Genomic DNA, 21,490 nt, shown 5'->3' on the forward strand with positions numbered 1-21,490 from the left:
GTGAATCCACACTGCTAATGCTTTAAGCAGTTTTCTATAGATATGTAATGATCCACCCCTGTCCCTCTCTATGGGAATTTTCTGAATCCAGTTCTTGAAAATGCTTTAAAATATTTTCAGTGGTTGCTGTTATTGGGTGAAACCTACTTGTTGACAGCTTTCCAGGATGACAGAGCCCCCTTGCCCTTGAAGTCCCCAGAAGCTACTTACATGGCCTGCCAGTTGTGTTTCTTTTCCCCTTCCACCTTTCTAATTTTGTTTCCAAGAGTCCCTTAAACACTAATTATTTCTTGATCAATAATAGATTAGCTGCTGTTCTGTGAGCAATGTGCAGTTACCTCTCATGACTTTTTTTTTTTTAAAAAAACCCTTTTCCTCAGTTGTTTAAATTAAATTTTGAAATTCAGTTTAGCAAACCGTTGCTTTCCCAATCGGTTATACTATGTGGATAATAATTCCAGACCAGACATAATGTTAACATTTTATTCTGCATTGCTCAGGTCCCGCCTTGAGTTCTGTGCTCAGAGAAGGGCAAGGAGTATGATCAGGGGACTAGAAACTAAGTTCTGTGAAGAAAGATTGAAGGAGTTAGAAATGTTTAGCCTTGAGAAGGGAAGACTGAGTAGGATACAATACCACTCTTCAAGGACTTAAGGGATAGGATCACACAGGTCAGAATCCTTTCTTTATCATCCCAGAAGGCCAGGCATGGAATTTAAGCTGTAAGAAGGCAGTTTGCAGTTGAGGTTCCTAACAGTAAGAGCAGTTTGATCATGGAATTAACTGCTCAGAGCAGTAGAGAGCTTCCTTCACCAGATGTCTTCAGTGCTTTAGTGTGGTTTCCAGCATTGAGCAGGGAGTTGGGCTCAGTGGCCTAAATGGCCACTATACTCTATGATTCTAGGATATCCAAACCCCTTGGTAGCTGTAAAGAGTAAGAAAGATGACCTTGACAGAGATATGCAGAAGCTGTTGTCTAGGCAAAAGGGACTGAAACATTTTTAAAGCCCAGAACGCCTAGGTAACAATTAAAAGTGACTCTGGCAGATGCCTCCCTAATTCACTGAACTATAAGGATGAGGAAGAGGTTACAACAAAATCAGACCTGTAAGATTTTATTATGGCAGTCTCAATAAAAATAGTTCTTGCCTTTCTGTGGAGTTGATTTCATGGTCTGGTCTACCTAGTGAGGTTGATAATAGGAGTGATTTTCCTCAGCATTGTTCAGGCTGATGGTCACCATATTGCATCTCTTCATAAGTATGATGGGAATATGATGGGAGTGGTCATCTAAACCAAACTGAATGCATCAGCTTGAGAAAGCAAGTGGACTTAGCTTTCTATAAATAAGGTATAGGAGGAGGAGGAGAGTCGTGTTAATCTGCAGTGGCAAAAAATCAGGAGGAGTTTCGTAGCACATTTTCCAACTAACAAATTTTATTAAAAGGCATAAGCTTTCATGAGCTTCAGTTCACTTCATCAGATGCCCCATGTTCAGATATCCATATTCAGAATCATTTATCACATGAAAATATAGCAGATTAACATTGCTTACCAAATGGCATGAAGATACCTTACATCACTATGACAAATAGGGAGTCTCTATAACTGCTATGGAAATTCTCCACTTAGTCATTTTCAGATGACAAGTGGTACTGCTACGTGATAAAACTGCATATGCAGAATGAGTAAGGGCAAACATTTTGCCAGGGGAATCAGACAAACATTGGTAATATTGCTTCCAGATCTATGATAAAGATAGATGTATCAGCTGTTACTAGCAGAGAGATCAGAAGGCAAGTCAGAAGAAAAATTACATGGAAAATGGAAGTTCCCACAGAAGTCCTGGTACCTCAGTTCTCTTTACTGCTCTGAATATGCTTTTATAACTGATATGGACTAGTCTTCTGCCACTTGGCAGGACTTTAGGAAGCTTGTAAATGAAGAGTTATCTTCATCTCCATCATAAATTCAGTGATAAGGAAAGCACTATAACTACTAATGAATATTGTAGTCTTCTACACTCTGTGGATGCCTTCCTGATGTTTGGGTTCTTTCCTGATTCCATGATTTCTTTAAAAAAAGTGTTTGCTGGTTGGGAATTTTGGAAGGCACTAGCTTAGAGAAAGCTGGAATAGTTCTTGTCTCATGGGATGGTTAAAATGAAGATATACAGTATAATGCTGATGGTGAAGATGGGATTGTGTATGTTGCATTTAAGTTCATGTTATTAACACTGGAAATGTCTTTGAAACAGAAGCAGTCTTACAGACTTGCAGGTACCATGAAGGAAGGAGACAAATACACTTCTACCCTTTTTCTCAAGGACACCAACTTCTGAAGGCTTTTTCCCATTTATTTATTTGATACTGTACATTCCTTACTTCAGATTAAATGAAATTGCAGTATTGATTTCACTTTTCTTTGATACTATGTAGGCTTTTTTAGAACACAGACCAGTGCCAGTTGAGAAGCAAAACATCTAATAATTTCCATCTTCATGGCATGGACAAGCTCTTTCTCTAAATATTTGTGAATATGTTATATAAATTATTTTTCATTTTTTTCGTTATGAGAACTACCCTGAAAAACTAACATACATGGGAGGGCCAATGAGCCAATATAACTTGCCAGATAACCAAATGATGCTGGTGCATTTGGCTGCCTTTCTTTGTCCCAGATAACTAAATGTGACCAGAGCCAAGATCACTATTGCCACTCCAGCAAGTGGGAATGTGTGGCACTTCTGTTTAGAATGAAAGCACCAAAATACTGAAGCTAAGGAAAAAAATAGGATTGAACCATGGACTATCATAAGACACTGCATCCTTTTAGGCAAAAAAATAGCATTTCAAGAAGGTTGTGGTTCTGCTATTAAAGATATGTCTAGATTCCCATAAGCAACAGAAATGAGTTTGGAAGGTAGTTTTCTTTTCATCAAGCCCAGTGGTCCACCTCTTGCTCTTATAACATTTACCATGTGACCTTCATTTAAATCTCATTTTCAGTCTAGGTGCATTCACTTGCACTTGAAATCATTAATCATTTTAGTCTTTTTTGCTGCTTGGCTTGATGGAGCTTTTCTGAACAGCAGCATAGTACAGGGCATTAAAATATCAAGCAGGTTCTTCTTTAGTCTTAAGCATAAGGTCTTGTAACACCATAAAGACTAGCACATTTATTACTGCATATTCTTTCCTGGATCATTTGATCAAATTCTTTAGGCTAATTGTAGACTTGGAGCATGGTTTCTATTTACATATAGCACAATCATTAGAGATTTGACTGCAGTTTATTTCAGTTAAAATTGCTGGCACTCAAATACCTAAAACAAAACTAGCACATAATAGCAATTTAATATCAACACGGACTGTGTAATACCTTATGTTCCAGTCAAAGAATTTTACTGGGGTTTCACATTTACTTCTGGAAAACAATGAACTGCTCCCAGAATGATACATCCTGGGCAAAACCAAGAAAATTCTGGTGAACACCAGAATATTTCACAAGAGGAATACACTTTTACACACAATTAATTCTATGCACTTGCCTAACATCAGAGTAAAACTGTGTGTTTCCAAATAAACATTAAAAGATGACGTTCCCTCTCTTCATGATATAGTATCCCTTTGTCTTCTTCTATGCTGTCTGTGGCAGACAATTGTCAATGGCTTGAGGCCTCCAGGTAGCCCCCATTATTTCAAAATGAAAGCAGTAGGTGAAAAAACACGGCAGCTGCCTAGTGCTGGAATACTAGTTGCATAGTGCAACTACCTTCTAAAGCAGAAAGTGAAATATCAGTCTTGAGAACATTTTTGGTCGGAGGGAGAGAATGGAACGTAGGCTCCTCCCGGTTCTGCCCATAGCTATGACTTTGGAAAGGCAAATGCATTCTGTTCACTGCCCTCATTTGGTTCAGTTGCTTTTCAAGCTTTGCTCATGGTAGCTCTGGGTGTGTTGCTGGTTCTTAAAATCTTAGTAAGCAAAGCCCATAGATGAACTGAAAGGACAAGCTTGTGATCATTTATGGGCAATTTCAACATTTTGTCTGCGTACGGCATTTAATTTAATATAATGTATATGTTTTGTAAGCACTGAATGGTATCATAAGGATTTCTTAGACAAGGAATTTAAGGGCAAAAAACCCCCCCATAAGTCACAATTAGGCAACAGACAACTTTTCATTAGTGGAGAAGAGGTAATGATATCTTTTTCATCCCAGACACGGAAATAACATTCCTGTTGGGTCAGTAGGAATACAACAGGAGACTTGCATTTTATTTAAAGTCTCAGGTATTTGATGTGAATTTCACATTCCTCCATTGTATAGTTAGAGCTCAGAATGGCATTGGTAGCTCATATCTGTTTGATGGTATGTTAATTTTCACCTACCCTTTGTATCTTCATTTACCCATGGCTATATTGGCCTCCTTTTCTGTAAACATGCTGGATCTTGTGACAATTAATTGTGATAAATATATTGTGATAAAATTCAGGGAGATATTTGTCATTTTCACATGTAATTTTTTTGTTTCCCTAAATATGCCTTCTAAACTTTCTGTTTAGTCTTATTAAATAAAGTCTAAATGCTCAAATTTCCAAGACTTTTTTTGTAAGGAAGAGAGAAGCAGACAATTCTTAGAAAAGCTTCTCTAATTGGGGTGTACAAATCAGCCTTGATCCAATTCAGATTTGCAGCTCAAATCAATTTGCTTGAAATGTGTGCTTTCCTACACATTTGTGCTTCCCTTTGGCTTGGATTTGCAGTTTGGGGGAAAAAAGGGGGCATTTTTATATGTACAAAAGTTCATCAAATTGGTCTGAAGGCACCCATATTTGCTTTGACGCATTGATTTGTTTCAAAGATTCAATTTAAAGGATGATTCAGCCAACTTGCTCTCATATCAAATCTCCGAATCGAAACTTCCTACAATTGTTTGTAGGAAGGGCATTATTGGTTTTGAGTGATTTTGCCTCAGATGCACTATGCTTCTTTGGAAGTTTTAACCACCCAGAGTCCCATTTTGTAAATAGGGCAGCCATATAAGCTAATTAAATAAACTCCCTACTTTAAGCAGTTCAAGATATGCACTCGTATTTTCACATTGATACTAGATTTATAGCATAGAAACATTCTAAAGGTGTTACCAAAAGTTTTGACTTTGTTGATGTTCTTGAGATAGAGTTCACACATCATGCAATATATTCACTTGGCATAGTGTGGTTTGTTTGATTTTTAAATAAAATGTTATGTGAACCCAGCCAATTGTGACTTACTCAGTAGTTAAAAAGTGTGATCTCAAAACCCGGTCTGAGTCTTTATATCACTTAGTTAACAAGGGAAGAATATTTCATGTAAGAAATGCTTCTGATCCTGGAGAATTTACACAGGCCCACTCTGAATCCATGCTAAAATCATTGTTAGGTAATATGAAACAATATCATTTTCATTATTTCTGAAATTTGTCTTTAGTATAAGCTGATGAGAGTTGGTGGGACCAATTCTGTACTTTCCACTGACTGTCCTGCTTGATCCTCTGACTGCCCCAGCCATAGTGGTAGTACCACTAGTATTTTTTTGCTATCTCCAGGTGCCTGTGAGCAAAAAGCAAAGTGCTATTGGCAGTTGTCTCTCTTGAATTACTACTTTATTCTAAAAAGAAAATTGATTGGGTGGATGGTTAGGTGGTTGGGTTTATCACATTTCTATCCCACTCTTCTCTGAAACCTAACGGTGTATTACATAGAGGTCTGCCTGCATTTTATCCCACAACAACCCTGTCAGATAGTTGGGGCTAAGAGAGAAGAAAGACTGGGACAAAGTCATCTAGTGAGTTGCCTGATCGAGTGAGCACTTCAATCTGGAGTTTCCTCGGTCCAGACATGATACCTTAACCTTTCACTACCTGACAATCTCTCTCTCGCTAGCTTTCTTACTATGTATTGGAATGGACAGAAGAGAAGCAAGGTAGTGTGCAAAGACTTAGACTACTAAGTTAATTAAGCAGTGGTTTAGCTCCTATGATTTGCTACTTCGCTTCTCTTTTGCTATTCAAATTTTAAATTTGGCAACCACCTTTATAGATGGATTTCCCTCCCATATCTTAATTCCTGTGGGCACTCAAAAGGGAAACTAAAATGTTCTATGCTGGATGTAGACGGTTGTTTGAAGAAAAAGCAATTGTCTACTTCCAAAGGTTGTTTTCACAGTATATGTATTTATTTTTTGAACCAGGTGTGAATTAGTCATACCTGATAGGGAGAAAATTGGCCACATTTAAGCATCTGAAAATGTAGTACTTGAGAAAAGAGAGCTAGCTAATGTTATTCAAAATGCCATTTGAAGTCTCAAGTTAATTTTATTTTTAAGTCAGTTGTGAGTATATCATTTTAGAGAAATGTCACTGATGGGTCAAGAGCTTCTACAGATGTCAATAAAGCCCCAGAGCAATTTTTGCTTTTGGAATTGCCACACCTCCTCAAGAAACACTTATATTCATTTAAAATAAAAAAAACAAAATGGCACTTCCAGTCATAAAAAGTAATACTAAGGGTTGTTTTATTTTCTGTGCTTTTCTGTATTTCTTAGATTTTACTCATCTCTACAAAGCTTGCATTGCTATCATTCCGTAGCAGTCAGTATACGATATTGTCATATAACCAAGTCTTGGAACGGAAACAGTGTAAGATTTCATCGTATAATAGCCCTTATAGAATGAAATTCATAAATCCCATGTTTATTATATAAAAAAGTTACACTTCTTTAACTTTTTTGTTTTTGGCTAGATGGAAGTTAAACTTATTATTTTCCAATTGCTTAAAAGAACTTTTACTACATAAACTGTGATCATATATGGATAAGAGAATGATCGAGTTTGCACCATGACGATACAGACAGTAGTGACCTTTCTTCTCCATTCTTATTGTAGTTGGTGCCCCTGCAGCAATTTTTAGGGTAACTCATGCCTCCTTGGTGTGTGGAAAACAGGAAGATCTTCTTGAAGGTTGTAATGAGATGTGGCAAATGTTTCACAGATAAATCACTCCTATTTGTTCTGGCCACTCCATACGGGGAGAATCAGACAATGACTTGGGTAGAATCTGGCAGTGTAACCTGGGATTCATTTAAGCTTGTGAACTCTGAGGAAATGGATAAGGTGATCTGTGGTGTGAGTTCTGCCACTTGTAGGACTGATACGTGCTCCACCTCATGCACACCTCTAGGATGTATTGGAGGTGGTGCAAAAAGTTAGATCTTACACCAACTTGCTGAGGGAGCTTTACCTCGCAGAGAGTATTATATGCCCCCTTCCTGCATGTAGCCAGTGTTACAATTACCACCTGCTTCAATCTCCCCTTCTTAGGGCAGATTGTTGAGACAGTGGTGAGGCTTCAACTCCAGACGTTCTAGAGGAAACAGATGATCTAGACTCTTTCATGGGACAGAAACCACATTGGTTGCTCTGGTGGATGGCCTGGGTCCAGCCTGGATGAAGGGAGTGCATGGCTACTAGTTGTATTTAACCTCTTGAATGGCCTTTGATACTGTTGACCATCGGTATCCTTCACACCATCTATGAAGTTGGGCGTGAAAGGGACTATTATTTTACTATGGTTCTGCTCCTTCCTGAGTGGACACTACCAGTCCATCCTGTTGAGGGAAGGAGACCATCTAGGTGGTAACTCACTTGTGGAATGCTGCAAAGTTCATCTCTATCTCCCCTATTATTTAACATTGACATGAAACCACTGGGGTTGGTTATCAGTTGGTTCAGTGTGCAGAATCATCAAAATGATGATGATACCTAACTGTACATTGTGACCCTGGGCTAGGCTGGGAGACAATCCTGATCTTGGATCTGGAGGCTATTAGGGTCTGGATGGGAGAAAATAAGCTGAAACTGAATCCCTGTAAGATGGAGGTGCTGTTTGTTCAAAACCATCTTGATACTTGCCTGATTCAATGGTGTGGAGGCAGTTCCCCTGAAGAAGCAGCTCCATGACACAGGATCTTTCAGAACTTACAGCTGCTAATAGATAGTCATGTGGAATCCATGGGAAGGGAGACTTTGCTGCGCTGTAGCCAGGTTGCATGGAGCAGGATGACCCAGTAATGGTTATCCATGCCCTCATCATTTCTCAAATTTTCTACTGCAGTACTCTACATGGGGCTGCCTTTGAAGAGTAGTCAGAAGGTGCAATTGGACAGAACGCAGCAGCCTGCCTAGTCATGGGTGAGAGGCACCAGCGCTACATAGCATTGATTTTGAAAGTGCTGTGTTTGCTTCTAGTAGGATTCTGAGTACAATTCAAAGGGCTTGATTTAACCTATAAAGCCATTGGTATCTGCAGGACTGTATACTTCAGCTGGAACTGACTCATCCAGGATGTTCATCCCAAATGGGGATGCTAAGAGTGCTAAGGGAGAGGGCTAGAGCACCCTGCTTCTTATAAGTTAGGCCCTACTCCCTAGAATATGGTAATGTACTTTTGAGGATCTAAATGGAGCTTCTTTAGCAGTCATTCAGAGAGCAGTGAAAACTCAGCTTTAATTAGGTCTTGGTGGGATGGTTTGGGATGTCTGCTGGGTTTGCCATCTTACTTTTTTTCCCCCTTTGGTTCTAGTTTGGCTGTTGCTGTTTCCTATTATATTATTTTTTATATTTTTATATTGTGTGGTGTATTGTGAGCCACCTGGACACTTTGGAACGAGGTGGCATCAAATAAAATGAATGAATGAATGAATGAATGAATGAATGAATGAATGAATGAATGAATGAGTGTTGAGTAGTAATAGAAGTCACTGTTTGGATGGGAGGTTGTTGAGATGATGTCATCTTTTACTATTGTTTCCGTGGTTTTATGTCAGTTTTTTATACACTGCCAGTGGAGTCAGTGTTATAAAAATGCTGTTACAATAATCAATAAATGTATTATTTATAAAATGCCACAGAAAAACACTTCTAAAACTTTTCTTTTAAATATGCTATATATTTCAGATAAAGCTGTTTGGAAATCTGAATATTTTTGAGGGTGAAAGGAGCTTAGGTAGCTCCAGATGGTATCATCCAACTCCATAATTATATTTTCCCCTGCTTGCTCATATTCCCTATTCCTACTGGCAGGTCCTTGCTGGCATAATTTTTTCATAATTGTGTTATGGTCTTCTTCCTCAGCAAGAAATCACGCAGCGGTAGAAATTTTATTTACCTTAGAAATGTAACAGTTTGGAACACTAGCAGTATTTTCTTTCTGTCAATCGGTTCAGAAATGCTAGCAGCCAATCAGGTTTGGCTACATCATGGGGTCATAAGTCAGATTTTGAGAGAGGGGATAGTAGGGAGAAAGGATATCTGGCTGCAGCTACCACCAGAACAGTTGAAGGTGATATAGATGGGGTTAGTGAAGACGCTCTTGCAGCTTTTCTACCAAAGAATCACCCTAAAAAGCAGAGACCTTTTTCAGCATAGTCTCTGAAATGAGAGACATGTTTTGGCCACGCCGATGTTTTTAAAATATATTTTTGTCCTAAGATGTAATAGCTATAATTTAGTTATCCTGTCTGTTTTCTTTTATATTTTCAGGTTAGTGATGTTATAAAATTTTGTTTTGAGGCATATGAAAATAATTGGCATTAGCACAGTGTTTCTAGACTGATATTTGGAGTTCTCTGGTACTTTCAAGGAAAAGATTAGCATGAGCAACAAGCTTCTTTGAAAACCATTGTCCATTTTTTTTTAGCGTTATTTGTGTTGTCCAAAAGAAAGTGACCTTACTCAACAGGCATGCTTACTATCCCACAAAGAGTTTAAAATGTGACTTAGAAAATACAGGTAGTCCCCAGGTTAAAAGCTCCTGGTTTACAGATGAGCCATAGTTAAGAACGGAGCCTACTGTAGCAAAATTTGAGTTAAATACACAATGATTCAAGTCAAATACACAATGGTTCAAGTTAATTACACAATACTACTTATTGCAATAATACTGTTCCAACTTACATATAAATTCGACTTAAAGACAGACCTTGGGAACAGAACTTGTTCTTAAACTGGGAACTACCTGTATTCCAAATATTCTAGCTACCACAAATATTCCAAATAAGAATAAGAAGGTGATGATTTTCAGAGTTTGGAAATTAAATTTGGTTTGGAGATTTGTTTCATATTTGTGATGCATCTGAATATTCTTACATACAGTGGAAACAGAACATTACTCCAGGACGGGTTTATTGTAATGTATATTGATTTTGTGCTGTCATGGCTGCTGATGTATGGGAGATAAATAGAACCTGTGTAGTTGCGCACACTGCCCTTGTTCCCCTCAAGTTGATGTTATTTGTGTTCATATTTTTTTTAGCATTACCACTGATATCTCTTCTGTTAATTTCATTTCACTGAACCTAAACATTGTAATAAATTATAAATATCCAATCTAATTCCCACACTGAAGTTTTTGTCCCATGTTTAATGATCTATTGTAAGATGTCAGAACTGAAAGAGAATTCAGGATATGACCATTTAAATACCTTATTAGCCCATTACTGGAAGTTGGTTGGCAAAGTCTTCTGCATTGATTCAGCTTATTTACTAATGTAAGAATTCAGACCAACTCTGTGCCTAACTTTTGGTTTGAGGTATTTAACCTGCAGAGGGGAAACACAGATATTTTGTCCCTGATTCCATCTCCTGTTTGTGTTGATTCTGTTCAGAGGTCTGTTAGAGTCAGACAGGCAGTTTTCCTGGGGAAAAGCAAATTAAGAAACATTGCACCCTTCAGATTTAATTTCTGGTAGCCATTTTTCTTTTCTGAGATTCAGTACAAGTCCCAAACAACTTTGCTCTGATGGCAAGAGAAACTTTACGTGTCTGTCTGTAGTGTGTATAGGGCTTAGGGGAGAGAGCCGCTGAGTCATAGCAACACATTGTACATGCCAGAGAGAAAATACTTGAACCTATCTGATACTGCCCATTCCTTGTTTCTCTTCCTGGACTGAAATACTGTCCTTAGCAGAAGATGACTCTCTAACTGAGTCCCTAATCTATAAAGAATCCTTGATTTGGGATGTGTCTATACAATATAGGAGGGATGCCTGTGTGGTTTGTGATGAATGGCTTTCCCTTTCATGAATCTCTCTGTCATTCTGTCTGTCTATCGTAGAGGAAATTTGCCTGCACTCAGCAGAAAATGGAAATGGTCAAAGCCCCAAAGTGCCCTTATATATGTATTTAGGAACTTGCAGAAATGCTGAACCTAGAGAAAAAGCGAAGGGAAATTGCTTGCTTGCAGACCATTAACCTTCTTGGGATTCCCCATCCCATCCCACTCTTCCCCCTCTTCCTCCTTTTCTGGCTCTCTTCCTGGACAGCAACCACTTGAACGGAAAGACAGCCAAAACAGCTCTCAGCACAGCGTCTCCAGCCACCACAGCACACACACGGCTTCACCTGTTCATAGCACTCAGGTGCTTCCCGACTACCCTGTTCCTGAAACACCAGCTACAGACCAGCCAGACAACGTGGGGCAGAAGAAGCCAGATCCATTCAAAATCTGGGCCCAGTCCAGGAGCATGTATGAAAGCCGACGTGAGTATGCAATGAGATGTTATTATGTTAATGGCAGCTTTAGACAGCAGCATCTATTCATTATTGCAACTCTGACTTGAGAACGGTATTTGCTTGGACTGGGAAGAATAAATATGCCTTTGATTGCATTAGTGTGATATCTGAGCGAGTGATGCTGGCTGTGGCTAGAAATGGGTGGAGAAGGGAAACAATACAATGGGGAGATCGGCAAATTATCTGTAATTGGAAGAACATTGATTACTCGCAACAGGTAGATTTACTGCTTAATTATGAGCAATAGCAGGCAAATATTTTCAGTATTAAGATTTTTTTAATGCCTTTGTTTACTTCTCTTTCTCTAAAAAAGTCTGTTTCTAAAAGCAGATATATTGAGCAGATTGTCCAGATGCTTTTCCAAGAAAGAGAAAATTGGGCACCCTTCACTGTTTGTAGCTAATCTCTACAAAGACTTATGCTCTAAAGCCTTGATCCTGCAAAGGTTTTCATTAAGGAATTAGTTGAAATTGAACATCACAGTAGTATGCTTAAACAAACTTTAGGTAGGATCATCAGACGCTTGTCTGTTCAATTATTCCATTTTTTTTTCATTTGTCATTTTAACATTTCCCAGTTAGCTATTTGAAGTTTAAAGGTTTAAAACCAAATGTGTTGTGGTGCTAAATTAAAAAAGGTACAGGTACATGGCTGAGTGAATTTCTGCCAAGCCATGCTTGTCTTTATTATTATGTACTGTTCCAGCAATGCAGAGAACAAATAGATACAGTAAGCAGCTTTTATTTCAGTTATTAATAGATTCAGTCCACAAATAATTCAATAGGGGGTTGATTTGACTCCAAAAGATTTTATTTCTTTATTATTCTGATTGGGTTTGTTTGTTTTTTGTATTTCTGTTTTTTTACCTCTCTATATCTTTTATTGATGAATTATTTTATGATGAGATTGTTAGCCACCTGGAGCATTTTTGGGATAGAGTGGGATACAAATAAAGTAAATAAATAATAAGTAATAAAACATTTAAAAATGGGTTCCAGTGACTCCACTTTCCCTTCTAAATGTGGATTTTTAAAACTTGCATCTTTTAGAGCATCAGTTATCTTTTAAGAGTCACTTAGGGATAAAGCAGCTTTAAAGCTACCCACATAAAAAATGCTATTTGTCATGTGGACTTGGGATTTTGCATTTTCTGTAGTGAGCTGAATGGACTTAGAGTAAAATCAGTGTTCAATGTATTGCATGGAGGGTGGGAAAAGATATGGTGGCGGAGGCTTTGGGGCTGAAACAGTGCCAAAGCCTCTTATGTTTGGCTGTTCCTGTCTTATTACTCATGTCTGTTCCAGGGTATGTCAGAGAGTATTTTCTCCATACATTCAATTCTAAATAGAATAACAAGCTTGTACACTAGCCTTTTAGAGATGGGTAGATGTCTGAAGGCTAAGATCTAGACCCAAAGTCCCTGCTGCATAGCATCCTTTCCTCCAAAGAGGATGAATATAGTATTCTGAGCTTAAAACTACATCTTTCATTAAACAAATATCTGCCATTAAACATTAGAAGAGTTACTTCTGTGTTCCAATTCTGGAAATCTGGGATAAAAAATATTTTCAACATATCACTTGCCCATTGATTGCCCTGGAACTATAAAGCCTGCCTACACCCAAGTGGGGAGTTCATCTTTCCTTTGTGTATCCAACACACTAGTAGCAGCTCCCCCTCCCCCCAAAATGCTCAACTGTTTTTAGAGTAGAAAACAGGTAAGCATTCCTTTCTGATGACCAGAAGACCCAGGACCAAGGTTAAATCCTACCTCCTAGGAAGAACATCATGGCCAGGGGAGGCCACCTGATCTATGTAACTTAGGCCAGAAAAGGAGCAGACGCAGGGACCATGTTTTGCCCCTTCCCATCCTATAAAACAGTAACAAGAATCCCAGTTGCCAAACAACCACACCAGCAAAGGAAAATCTGCCCTACCCAGTTTGTGTAAAATGCTTCTTTGCGACTTACCATTTCCTTCTAGATTTGAAGAAATGATTTCCTTCCTACCCATTTTCTTCAGTTCCTCCTTCTCTTGTGTGACTTGTCTTTTTTTAGCTTAGAAAACTGGTAGCAGGGCCTGGCCACACATTTTTTTGGTGACAATGACTCAGGGGAGGCAGCAATTGACTGAAAAACTAGGAATGTAATCCTATGTGATATTGAGGAAATTCATTACTGGGATGTTCTGAATCCAATATAATTCTAATGCATATTACAAGAGGAAACTATCCTCTATTATTTTGGGGGTATCAGTTATGCATTTAATGTAAACGTGTAGCTTTGACTAGGGTTTTTTTTTTGTTTTTTTTTTGCACTCCCATCATGCTACTTCCATTACATGGAGTGGTTGCCTCCTGTTCTTCCCCCAAATCATCCTTGCAGTAATATTCCCCCATCACTATTTATTACCAGCTAAACTGTTTATTAGAAATAGTTAATTAATAATTAGAATAAGCTCAACAGTTTCAGCTACAATCTGTTCTCCCCAACATCCATGGGTGTATATATACTATTATACTCTCCACGTGTGCGTGTGTGTGATTTCTCAACTCCTCCTTCTACATATTTAGGCAAGACAAGTTGCATGCATTTTAGGAGTACCAGAGGGACATACCTCTATTCTGCTTTGTCTTGAGAAACAGGAATAAAAGCTGTAGCTGTTTGTTTATAATGCTTTACTTCACTTTCCATAGATCCTTCCCTGTTTTTCTTACCTAGCTTCATCATTCAGATAATCATATCTCTTTACACTTGCTGATTCTACCTCATTGTGTTTGGAGAGAGAACTGTCCTTTTCAGGCTTGTGCAATGAACTGCAGCAACCATACATCTGTGTGTCCTATATTAATTTTTTTCCAAAATAATCCTTCTTGTAGAAGAGAATGAGTCAGATACCAGCTCAAACCCAGCCTTGTAGACTAGCGGCAATCAGGAAAGAATAGCATTCACTGCTGTTCTTTCCATTCATGGGGGTGTGTGCAGATGAACAGTGGGAATAAATTTGGAATAACTTGAGAGCAGAAGGAAATTTGAAGGTACAACAGAGCATTGAGGAGACTGAGAATCAGCAGCAGCAGAATCCCATCACCTGGCCAAATCTTATGATGCCTGCTTTCGGATTTGCTCTTTCCTTTGCAGGAATATTTAGGTTAATGGTGTGCCAAAATCTGCAGTTCCTCAGTTTTCTTCCCTATTAAAGAGACTTCTGTTTCTCAACCTTATTTTCAAAGGGCTTAACAATTTCTTTCAAATTTCTCCTAGTGTTTTTGTTTTGTTTGTTTTGGGATGAGGGGTTTTCTTTATTGCTGGAGGTGGCAGCAAATGTGCTGCTATGTTGTTGTTACCTGCTCTATATCTTTCAATTCCTTGAAGACTTCCCTGGATGCTCACACTTCCCATTCAGAACAAAAACAAGAATAAAAAAACAAGGGAGGCATTTCGTCATGGTGTTTCTCCTTAGAATGTAATGGAAGCAGAGGAAGTCAGGGTGAGCACAGCTCCTGGGGGGTATAAGAATATAGTGAAAGAGAGAACATTTGTGTCTTTACCAGTTGTTAGATCATTAAGTGCAACCCAATTCCACCCATAAAAGAAAAAAAAAAGATTTTGAAAGAAATTTCAAAATCAAATTCTCTTTCAAGAAAATAATGCATACTGATATAAAAAATGCAAGAGAATTTTCCTGGACATCAGTACTTCAGAGACTAGTAGAAGGATCAAAAGGGATTTCTCATTGTAATATTGTTCCACGTGAGTTTAACAAAAGATGCTGGTAGTGCTATCAGTTGTACGACAACTGACACTTGTATAGAGTTTACTCTCATGCACATTTTAAAGCTCTCTCTCTTTATACACACACACACACACACACACACATACATATTTAATGTAATAACATGTAGTGCTTTTTACAAACGAGGTAAGTTAATTAATCAGAACCAGTTTGGAACATTCTAAATTTTAAGACAGACTTTGGAAGGTTCAAATTCCTTGAGACATTAATTTACTGTTATTTCAATTTTACTATTAATTACTGTTTAAAGTGTCTTTTACCAACTGATCATTGTGAAATTTAAATCTATGAGCAGAATTATTCTTTATTTGAAAATATTTTTTATTTCAACAAGTAGCATATGAACAAACATTGACAATAAAAACAAACATAATAAAGAACATTACTGAATATTAGTGAGCTTGTAAGTGAACTAGAAGAGAGAAAAACCCTATATATTTTAAGCCTGATTGATTATGTGCTGTCAAGTTGGTGTTGACTCTTTGTGACCACATAGATTTTCTCCATGGCGCTCTGTCCCTAACCTGGTCCTTCAGGTCTTCCAATGGTGCACCCAGCACATAATAATAATAACAATAACAATAATAATAATCATCATCATCCCAGTAGTTTGATAAATAATGTTACTGTTTTTCGGCTTTTAGACAATAAATACTATGTTTCTTCTTATTTTGTTGTGCCAGCCATTTGGCCTGTTTTGGCCTGGGAAGAACAAATATTTGCCCATCAGAGATCACACTTTTGTTTTCTTTTAACTTTTCTCTGAAGACTTTGTGATGTGTTGTCATTTATATTTGATATATTTTTTCCAGTTTGGCTAGTTTTATTGTTTATGGTTTGGTTTTTGGAATGGAAAAGAGACCTATCACATATGGTCCAGTTTGGAAAACAGAAAAATTATGACCGTTGTAATTTGAAGGTAGAGTTTTGGGGGCTCTGGGGTCACAAAAAGATCTGAGGGGCAGCTGACAACAAACCACTCAGTTTGATCCACCCCAGAAATGCAAATTGGAGTGGACAACAATTGCTTGTAAGACTGACCTTTTGTAGCTCTTCTTGTGCAGAATGGATCTGAGGGTTGATGTGCGTTCTGTCATTGAGTTGATAGTCCACTTCATATGTGGGCTACCATCCAAATTTTGCCATATTTAAGACACAGAACAATTTTTTATTAGAAATGTTAAGTGATGTTTTGTTCCCTGGATTTTCCTTTAACCGGCCCTCAGTTTGTGTGTATGTGTGTTGTGAGTGTCTGTATGAGTATTTTCTGGACTCATAAACCAATTCTAAGCAAAGAAAAATCAGATATCTTGTGGATGGCTCCCTTGTGCCCCAATATTGCCTAAGGCTTTTGAGGAATATTTTGGGTAAGGAATATATACAGTGCACGTTAGAGGAGTGGATATAACCTTTGCGTAAGTCAGATGCAGCCATCCAGAAACCTACCTGGATATTTCAAATCTGTCTCAGCAATGAGATATGGATCACCTGAAAATCCACTTTGCTCTGCACAGGTAAATGAGTCTGCCCTCCTAGGATGGGACACTACTTGAATTTTCAGTGTTCCCTGGAATTATTTTTGCTCCTGGGCTTCTCCTTACTTAAGGCAGAGGTACCAGTAGTATCTTAATCTTGCAGAATAAAAATAGCCTATTTCTTTAAAGCACTGTGTGCACAGACTGCTAAAATGCTCCTGCATTTCACAAACCAGGCTGCTTCTGATATTCGAGTAGCTGGCGATGCAGGATTTAATCACAGAGGGACATTTCAACAAGTCTGTTAGCATCATGCTGTGCAAATCCTTATTTGTCTTAAAAGGAGAATTTGGATTCTGTGATTTTTAACATGTCTATTTGAATTTGAAGTTTCATGCTTGTATTGTAGACACATTTGGTGTCTTTTATTCATCTCCCTTTCTTTGAAAAAGTTAATGTTTCTCTCTTTGGGTGATGTGAAACAGAATGGAAGAGTATTCAAAACCATAGGGAGTCAGATTATAGCTGATCACTGTGATGGGAAGACATATTCTAAACAGGATCATATTGACTTGTATGACTCTGATTGGAATTGCTATTGGAGAAATTGAGAGTTTGGTTAGAACTCCTCTATTAAAAGTGTGGTTCTGAAGAATGCCAAAAAGGCTTCACAGGAAATTTGGAACCAAACCGTGACTGCTTCCAATCTACATCCTTGGATACTCAAGTAAGTTCTGATAATAAAACAAAACAAATCAAAACAGTACTTCTTACTTCCTTGCTGGTCTCCAATCCCTCAACCACTAAGTTTCTGCCATTAGCAATGCAACACTTCCTTTTTTCCCCAATGAAATACAGTCATCCCCTACTCTACCTATCTTAAAGTGTAAGTGGCTTATTTTAAAGCATTTAATTAAAATATTTTATCTTTATTTTTTTAGAAAAAGTCCTCTAATATAAAATCATCAAACATACAAATCAAAACAATAAATAAAGTAACAAAAGCAGGAATTAGCAGAAGATTCAGGTGATAGGATCATGGAATGAAAAAGGACCTCAAAGAATTTAGTCCAACTTCCTGTTAATGTACAGAATCTGCAGTTACTGCGTCTCTGATGAATGGTGGTCTGATCTCTGCTTAAAAATTCTTATATAGCAGTGTTCACCATTTATCAACTCTAAAACAGTTTGTACATTCCAGAAGTTCTTTTTGATGTCACATGAAGTCCCTTACCTTGTAATTTGAACCTGTTGTTTTGCTTGGATCCTGTCCTCTGAAACAACAGAGAACAAATTAGATCCACCATCTATGTGACAGATATAATAATCCTTCAGAGATTTGAAGATGGTGGTTATACTATTTTTCTGAGCGACTGGAAGCACCAGTGGCTTGAAAAGCACATCCAAATATATTCAAGATAATTGCAGTATCATATAAATCCATAGGTACATCTTCTATGGGATTAACTGTGTTTCCAGTCAATCAATCAATCAGTCAGTCAAGTCACCAGGATATATTTCAGAATGCTCTCCACCATTCAGTCTATTGCTGACTTAAGACTTAAGAGTTACTGACTTAACTATTCTGAGTTAATGACACTTTCAATTTTATCATTTGATTTAAAAAATAATAAATTAAGACTAAGGAATGGTTCCTGTGTCAATCAGAAGCATGCAGAAGTAATGATCAAAAAGTATGACTTAACGTAATTCAGGATGGCTCAAAATGTTGAACAGCCAACCTGCAGATATCAAGAACTGTGTTTTACAGTGCAGAATCATTCCACTTGTGAACTCTAGGCTATGCAAATTGAGCAAATGTGAACACCGTTATTTCTATACAGAGTTGAAAATAAGGATTTTCTTGTAAAAATTCTTGTAACATTGTTCCGGGAAATGGCATATTTTAGAATGTTTATTAACATATCTGTGCTAATAAAAAAAAAATAGTCTGTGTGAGACCACCAAGATGAGTTTTGCATTACTAATGTCTAAATCACAGTTATACGGTCAATAGTCTTGGGTCAATCTCAGTTATACTTCTTGTTGTTGTTATTATTGACAATATGTTACTGGAATCATTGCAAAACTATACTAAAATGCAACCTTAGCAGAAAAACCAACTTTTCACTTGTATGAAGATAAGCTACCTAGCTTATGGTCTCTGAGAAGTGGTCAACCTTTACTATATTGTTTGCTTTCTTACTGTTAAATGTATATGAGTTCAGTCGTCCCTTTCTACATACCAAGCAACTGCCACAGTATTTCATGTGTTTCTGACTGAGAATAGCATTATTTTCAAGAACCGTCCTTTACCTATTCAGCAAAGGTTGTACCCTGAATCGAGAGAGCCAACCTATTTCTTAAAAATATAGATTTAATAGAAATGGCTTTTTCCCCCCTCCTCTTTGTTTTGGTGTCTTAGTCTTAAATTTCCTTAAGGATTGCTGCAATCTGTTCCAGTGCTGTCTGCATGCTTTACAAAGCTGCTATATCCTATGTAGGGGCCATCTGTCAAAACAGCAGTGACAAAATGAATTAATCTGAATTGCAGATGTGTTAATGAACCCCTTTGAAAGGCTTAAGCAAGCTTTAATTAAAACAATGCAGAAGAGGGTTTAAACCTTTTAAAGCTTTAAAAACTATTGCATTCATTTTTTTTAATATTTGGATTTTGTTTTCAGGCACACACTAGATTTATGGTTTGTAAATCAGATAAACAGAAAAGCCCATGAAGCAGTTCCTTAATCCATAATTAGATAAGTTTGAAAAATGTGAGAGCCAGGGAAATAGAACATTTTTGATGAAGCAGCTTGAAAACAAAGTCTTGGGTTCTGTGTTGGGGGTGGGTTTGAAGTGCTTATCCTAGCATGGCTAGGAAACCAAACAGCCACATTTAAACATATCCTATTTGAAAATCTTAGCAATATTAATACAAAAAATACCCCTTTGCTATTCTTCCCCCCCCCGCCCCCCCGCCCCCAAGGAACTGTACTGACACTTATTTGTAAAAGTGTTCAGCTTCTAAGGGGCATGGTCATGCATCTGGCAATATAACTAGAGTAGGCTAGGGCAACATTTGAGCTTTTTTTAAAAAAAGAAAGAAAAAGAAAGGTTGGATATTCTTTTTGCACAAAACTGGTGCATTATTTCCCCACGGGGTAGTTTTAAGCTGTCAAAGAAAGAAAGGTCAAATTTTGCCCCTGAATTTGGACTGCAAAGCTTGGTAGGGTTTGGGGCTGGGGAACGTGGCTTCCTTGTTAAAGGATGCCCAGCCCTGCTGTGGACCTAGAGATAAAACTGCAGAAACTGTTCATTTTCACACTGATTTGGAATCCAGATTTTTTTATTCATAAGTTTGGATCAGAATTGTGTGGTCCAATGCTTACAGTATGATCACTAGCCCTAAACATACAGATTCAGGTCCTTGAACAGGTCAGCTGTTTTCAGATTAATGGAAACTTCTCTTAGGAGTTTATATAATCCCAGTTTATAAAGCTAAAAGCAAAGATTGATGTCACCTCTGCTTTATTCATAATTTGGGAAGCCTGTATCTGAATCAGCTAGGCCAACATAGGTATCAATAACAAAATCTATACTGGCAGAATCAGTGCTATTTTAATTAGTTTAAACAAGCTCTTCCTGTACAAATAATGAATGCCTATTATAATAAAAAGATGCAAAAATATTTTATTGCAGCAGAAGTTCTAAAACAATGCAAGGCAAGATTTTACTCAACTTCCTCCTGCTTTTGTGTACCTTTTATTTAACAAGAAGCTGATAATTTATTGAAAATCATTAAGTGTAATTTTCATCTAGATTTTGCTTTCTAATCCAGTAGGAATGCATGTTGTCAAAAGCAAGAAATTCTTGCTGCTCTTTCTAAAACCTAGTTCGAACATTTTTATATGGTATCTTTTGTTCCAGTAATTCCAACATCAAATAGTGCAGCTCTAGGTAGATCTGGTAAAACTGGTAGCTCTGTTCTAATCTTCAGAAACTGCAACCTTTTGGGGTCATAATAGGTATGAAAGTACAGAGCAATCCGCCAATGCTAAATTGAATTGAACAAACAAGAAAACAGATTTCATTAAGCTTTGCAAAATGTTAAAATTAATATTCACAGCTATGTCACCTTCGCCTGCGACTGGACTGAGCAAGGGTGAAAGAGAAAGAGAAATCAGTTCCACGAGTTTTGGAGAATGTAAGAATGAGCTGAGAATTTTATTTCTTGTCTTGCTGTCCATTTTGTAGTAGTGTTTGTGATTGGGGGAGTTCATGTGGCTGGGTTGGGAGATTTTAGCATGAAGCATGAACTGTAGTAAGAGTCAATATGCTTTCCTAACTGTATCACTGTCCACCAATATAATGAAAATATATTCTAGCAGAAGTGACATATTGGGACTGCTGTATTTAAAAAAAAAAAGGGTTACCTGTAGCCACCAAATATCATTCCTTCTCATCATGTGTTAAGAACTCTTTTTATAACTTTTGCATGAAATCATTGAGAGATTACAATAATGAGTCAGTGTGGATTACTCCTGAGCCACTGGTGTGAAAATTGTTCCTTACATCATGGGAGACTGAAGGCAGAATCAAGTTCAG

The 21,490-nt window shown here is 37.6% G+C and overlaps 1 protein-coding gene across 22 annotated transcripts in view; it reads left to right on the top strand.

Annotated features, from left to right (window-relative positions):
* The window catches only part of MAGI1 (membrane associated guanylate kinase, WW and PDZ domain containing 1), a 490,154-nt gene that overhangs the window by 429,641 nt on the left and 39,023 nt on the right, over positions 1-21,490 (top strand). For 13 of the 22 annotated variants that reach the window (XM_088134385.1, XM_088134386.1, XM_088134393.1 and 10 more), the window contains 2 exons: positions 11,366-11,582; positions 21,012-21,089. In XM_088134385.1, coding sequence (XP_087990511.1) covers positions 11,366-11,582; positions 21,012-21,089 — 295 coding nt within the window. The remainder of the gene's footprint in view (positions 1-11,365; positions 11,583-21,011; positions 21,090-21,490) is intronic. The other 9 variants (XM_088134378.1, XM_088134392.1, XM_088134390.1 and 6 more) reach the window with 1 other exon arrangement.

This window comes from Python bivittatus, unplaced genomic scaffold (genome assembly GCF_059951505.1).
Source record: "Python bivittatus isolate LINGU-HERP-01145 unplaced genomic scaffold, Pbiv_v1 ctg000080_np1212, whole genome shotgun sequence".
Classification (NCBI taxonomy): domain Eukaryota; kingdom Metazoa; phylum Chordata; class Lepidosauria; order Squamata; family Pythonidae; genus Python; species Python bivittatus.